The 4,568-nt window shown below is 48.5% G+C and overlaps 1 protein-coding gene across 2 annotated transcripts in view; it reads left to right on the top strand.

Moving 5' to 3' along the window:
- The first annotated feature begins 326 nt into the window (after nt 1-326).
- The window catches only part of LOC114061044 (methylcrotonoyl-CoA carboxylase beta chain, mitochondrial-like), a 12,832-nt gene continuing 8,590 nt past the window's right edge, over nt 327-4,568 (top strand). Inside the window, exons 1-4 of one of the 2 annotated variants that reach the window (XM_027891058.1) lie at nt 327-392; nt 988-1,268; nt 3,290-3,486; nt 4,366-4,544. In XM_027891058.1, the coding sequence (XP_027746859.1) occupies nt 1,000-1,268; nt 3,290-3,486; nt 4,366-4,544 (645 nt within the window). In that variant the 5' untranslated portion in view covers nt 327-392; nt 988-999. The remainder of the gene's footprint in view (nt 393-987; nt 1,269-3,289; nt 3,487-4,365; nt 4,545-4,568) is intronic. The other variant, XM_027891057.1, reaches the window with a different exon arrangement.

The raw sequence follows: 4,568 nt of genomic DNA, 5'->3' as shown, positions 1-4,568 counted from the left end.
CACTCACGAACATATTAGTCATCACTTAATTATCACAACCCAGCCTTATTAATATGTATAATATGGATAAAGAGCTCTCTGGCAGGGATGCATTTTAATGAAGGTGCTGAAAGGCAACACACAGTAATTTCTAGAAGGTTATGCCATGACTGACAGTAGCAAACTGAAGCAGCCCAGGGATGGGACGGGGTATGGAATGGGAAAAATAAAACAAACTAGTTTTAATATTTTAATGATAAACTTATTTGGAGAGAGGACACCCAGGGAACAGGACACTGGGGGCACAGGACACCCAGGCAAAGGACACACATGGCACAGGACGCCCGGGGCACAGGACAGCGGGGCGGGCCGCTCGGCGGTGCCGCCCCGTGAGGCGGGCCCGGACAGGACGGGTAAGTCAGGGGCGGTGGGACGGGTCTGGCCGGGCCGCGGCGGGCGCGGAGCGGAGCCAACGGCGGGCAGGGGGCCGGGCCGGGCCGGGCCGGAGGGCCCCGCTGAAGGGGCCGCGGCCCTGTGCTCCTTGCCCGGCACGGCCCCGCGCTCCTTGCCCGGCACGGCCCCGGCCCCGCCGCGATCCGAAGGCCCGGCTGAGCCCGCCCGGGCCGGCCCGGGGGCGCAGGGGGAGCCGGGGCGTCCCCTCACGACCTCCCTGGGAACAGGAGGTGTTCCCTTACGACCCCCCCTGGCGGGGCACGAACTTACGGTGTCTCCTCACGATGCCCGTGGAAGGGCGTGAACAGGGGTGTCCCCTTACGACCGACTGTAGTCAGGATGTCCCCTCACGACCCTCGGAGAAGGGCAGGAACAGTGGCTGTCCCCTCACGATCCCCGTCTGACAGGGGGTGTCCCCTCAGGGCCCACATGGCAGGGCAGGCACCGGGGCTGTCCCTTCTCGGCCGCCGCCCGTGGCGAGGGGACCGCGTTCCCCCTCAGCCGAGAGAATCCATGCTGTAATTCCCGTCACCAAACGCTGCTTGTTTTCCCCTAGCTCTTGGGGCCATGTGGAGCACGGCCCCCCTGAGCGCCCTGGGCAGGGGCCGCCCCGGGCCCTCCCTGATCCGCCTGTTCCAGAAGGAATATCGGGAGCTCCTGCTGCACGGCCAGGGTTGGGGAAGGACACACCATCTGCCGCCCCTCCGATTTGTGAGTAATAAGTCAAAATACAGGCGGCACCCCAGAACGTACCCGGTTCTGGACGGACGTGTCCTCGCTGTGCACCGACATGTGTTTGAACAAAATTTAAGGAACAGCGAGGCTGTGGTTAAAAGGTAATAAACCGGTTTTGTGGGGGTTTAAAAGCGGTGCTGCTTGTAGCATGGTGTGAGAGTTACTTGCAGGCACTTTAGCATATAGACAGTGTTTGCCCCATGGAAAAATGTGGCTGCCCCATCCCTAGAAGTGTTCAAGGCCAGGTTGGATAGGGCTTAGAGCAACCTGGGATAGTGGAAGGTGTCCCTGCCCGTGGCAGGGGTGGAATGGGATGATCTTTAAGGTCCCTCTGAACTCAAACCCATCTGTGAAATGTTGACTGAAATACCCAGATCAAAGTGCAAACTGTGTTCAGCATAGTGCCATGTGTTGTTTTGCATATATTGTTAAGAAGTATTTTTTTTAGACCTTCATAACATTTGTTTCGTGTTGGATTTTGAATGCAAAGACATAAGTGGTGACTCACACACTCCTGACAGAGTAGGAGACATTTACTGCAGTCAATCGTGATCCAGTGATAAAAGCAGGAAAATGCATTTTATGTATTTGTCGGAAAGATCAGATGGCAAAAATGCAAAGGCCTTTGTTCAGGAGAGTGATCCATGAGCTGGAAGCAAAGCTACAGAAAACACATTGTGCCCTCCTGTGGTGGCATTTAGGACTTTAAAAAAATCCTTAGTTTTTTCCTCCTGAGCTTTTCCAACCTCCACGGTCTGCAGGGAGCCACACTAAGATAATGGAGTCACAGATGGAGTGGTGTGCGAGTAGTTGTGTCAAACAGCATTTATAGTTAAAGATGATGCATCTTGGGGGAAAAACGTTGTGTTGAAATAGAGGAAGAACCTGGTTTATTTAAGACCAAAATTATTTGAGATACCACATTTGTTTACAGTTAATTAATTTTTTTATGTAAACTTGAGTCTTCTCTGACAATAACATTTGGTAATCACTTCCTCCCAGTGACACTGCAGTGTTCACCACTCTTAGTGCATCTTCCGTGTAGCAGAGTGTACATTTCTTCGAGATTTCGGAATTTGTTCTACTTACCAGTTACTGATTTTTGTCAGATAAACTTGCTAAAGGGAACTGACAGAGGAAGCCTTTGTTTGGTTTCTTCCCTAGAGTAGTTGGAAATGGAGGTTCATGCTGTGATAGGATGAACACATTATTAGACTTATTTTTATTTATTGTTGCCTTTATTAGACAGTGTTTGAATAAGGAAAGTAAAATGCTTGCTTTACATAACAGATCTTTGCTTTTTATTACACTTTGTAAGAAAAAAAAATCCAAAAATGTGAGTTCATCTTCTTTCTCCTTCCATTTATATGAAAACTGTACAATGTATTTTACTATGTTCAGTCTACTACAAGGTAACTTATAATGAATCACAGAGTCATCAGATGGTTTCAGTTGGGAGGGATCTTAAATCCCATCTCGTTCCACACCCTGCCATGGGCAGGGACACCTTCCATTATCCCAGGTTGCTCCAAGCCCCATCCAACCTGGGGATGGGGCAGCTACAGCTTCTCTGGGCAACCTGTGCCAGGGTCTCACCACCCTCACAGAGAAGAATTCCTTCCCGATATCCCATCTAACCCTGCCCTCTGGCAGTGGGAAGCCATTTCCCCTTGTCCTGTTTCACCAGGCCCTTGTCCCAAGTCCCTCTCCAGCTCTCTTGGAGCCCCTTTAGGCACTGGAAGGGGCTCTAAGGTCCCCCTGAAGCTTTCTCTTCTCCAGGTGAACACTCCCAGCTCTCCCAGCTTGTCTCCAGAGCAGAGGGGCTCCAGCCCTCGGAGCACCTCCATGGCCTCCTCTAGATGAGCCATGTTGAGCTTCTCATCCACCAGCACCCTAAGTCCTTCTCCCCAGAGCTGCTCCCAATCTGTTCCCCGCCAAGCCTGGATTTGTGCTCAGGATTACCCAGACCCAGGGCAGCACCTGCACTCGACCTTGTTATAGTTCCCCCAGCCCTACGTATGCAGCCTGTTGAGGTCCCACTGGAGGCCATCCCTCCCCTCCAGCGTGTGACCACACCACACAGCTTTGTTTCCATTAACTGAAACTTTGTTTTTTCCATCAGATACTCGGAATTGTTGGAGAGGGTGAGGAAAGGAGGGGGAGAAAACGCCATCCTGCGCCACACTCAGCGCAACAAGAAGCTGTTTGTTCGGGAGCGCCTGAAGCTGCTGCTGGATGATGAGTCTTTCCTGGAGCTGTCCCCTCTGGCAGGGCTCAACATGCCCTATGGGGATGTCCCTGCTGCTGGGTGCCTCACTGGTAATGGAAAATGGAATGGCAAAGGAAAAAGGAAAGGAAAAAGGGTGCATCTCATAAGGTTTATGGAATATTTTAGCATCTATGCTTTCCTAGGAAAAGTGAACATCAGTTCTATCTAGGAGCAGCTCCCAACAGGGAAGAGTTCAGCCCCTGCTGTGTTATTATGTGATTTTTTGGAGGGAAATCTGAGAGAAACCTTTCTTTAAAAAGTCTTTTATTTCTTCCAGTTCTAATAATTTATTCTACTTACCAGTTACTGATTTTTGTCTCAAAACATTTAGGGTGATGTGTCAAATCAGCTGTTGCCTGTTAAAGGAGAGGGGACAAAGTGACTGTGAGGCACAGGAGCTGTGATGTTTATTTTGTAATGTTTTTCAAATCGTAGACAATTGCATTGTCTGTGCAAACACTGTCTTTTTAAACTAGAACCACTCTTCAAAATTCATTTTAAGATGAAAAAAACACTCTTCAAAATTCCTTTTTAAAAAGCCTAAAAGAACAGAAAATGAAATCCTTCTTTTATCACTGATGGTTACATTTTTCAGTTTTATAGGTGTAATTTTTAGTAGCCTTCCCTTTTTATCTCAAGAGTTGTGAGTCAAAGTATGTAAGTTTTCTCTTTCATTGTCACCAGGAGTATGTAAGTTTATTTAAGGTTCTGTCTTATGTCTTTTGGATTACTTTTTTAAATGTCATTGTTATTCCAGAGAAGAGGGATAGATTTCTCTCCTTTGTGGTATTTTCAATTTAATTTGGATCTTCTTGATACAGTATTACTGAAAAAAACCTCTTGGCTATAATTTGGCCCCCTTGTTTTGTCTGTGTTATCTTAGAGAGTCACAATAAGTATCTGTGGAACTAATTTGAATTGAATTGCAGGAATTGGCAAAATCTGTGGAATCTGGTGTGTCTTCGTGGCAAGTGATGCCACTGTGAAAGGAGGAACTATTTACCCAATTGGAGTGAAAAAACAGTTAAGAGCCCAAGAAATTGCCATGGAGAACAGGCTGCTGTCTGTGCACCTTGTGGACAGTGGAGGAGCATTCCTACCACTGCAGGTAATGCTGGCATCACTGCAGAGG

Source organism: Empidonax traillii, unplaced genomic scaffold (assembly GCF_003031625.1).
Source record: "Empidonax traillii isolate 1590-97213 ecotype Southwest subspecies unplaced genomic scaffold, ASM303162v1 scaffold309:size1915965, whole genome shotgun sequence".
NCBI classification, from domain to species: Eukaryota; Metazoa; Chordata; class Aves; order Passeriformes; family Tyrannidae; genus Empidonax; species Empidonax traillii.
This window is presented reverse-complemented; position numbering and strand designations above follow the sequence as displayed.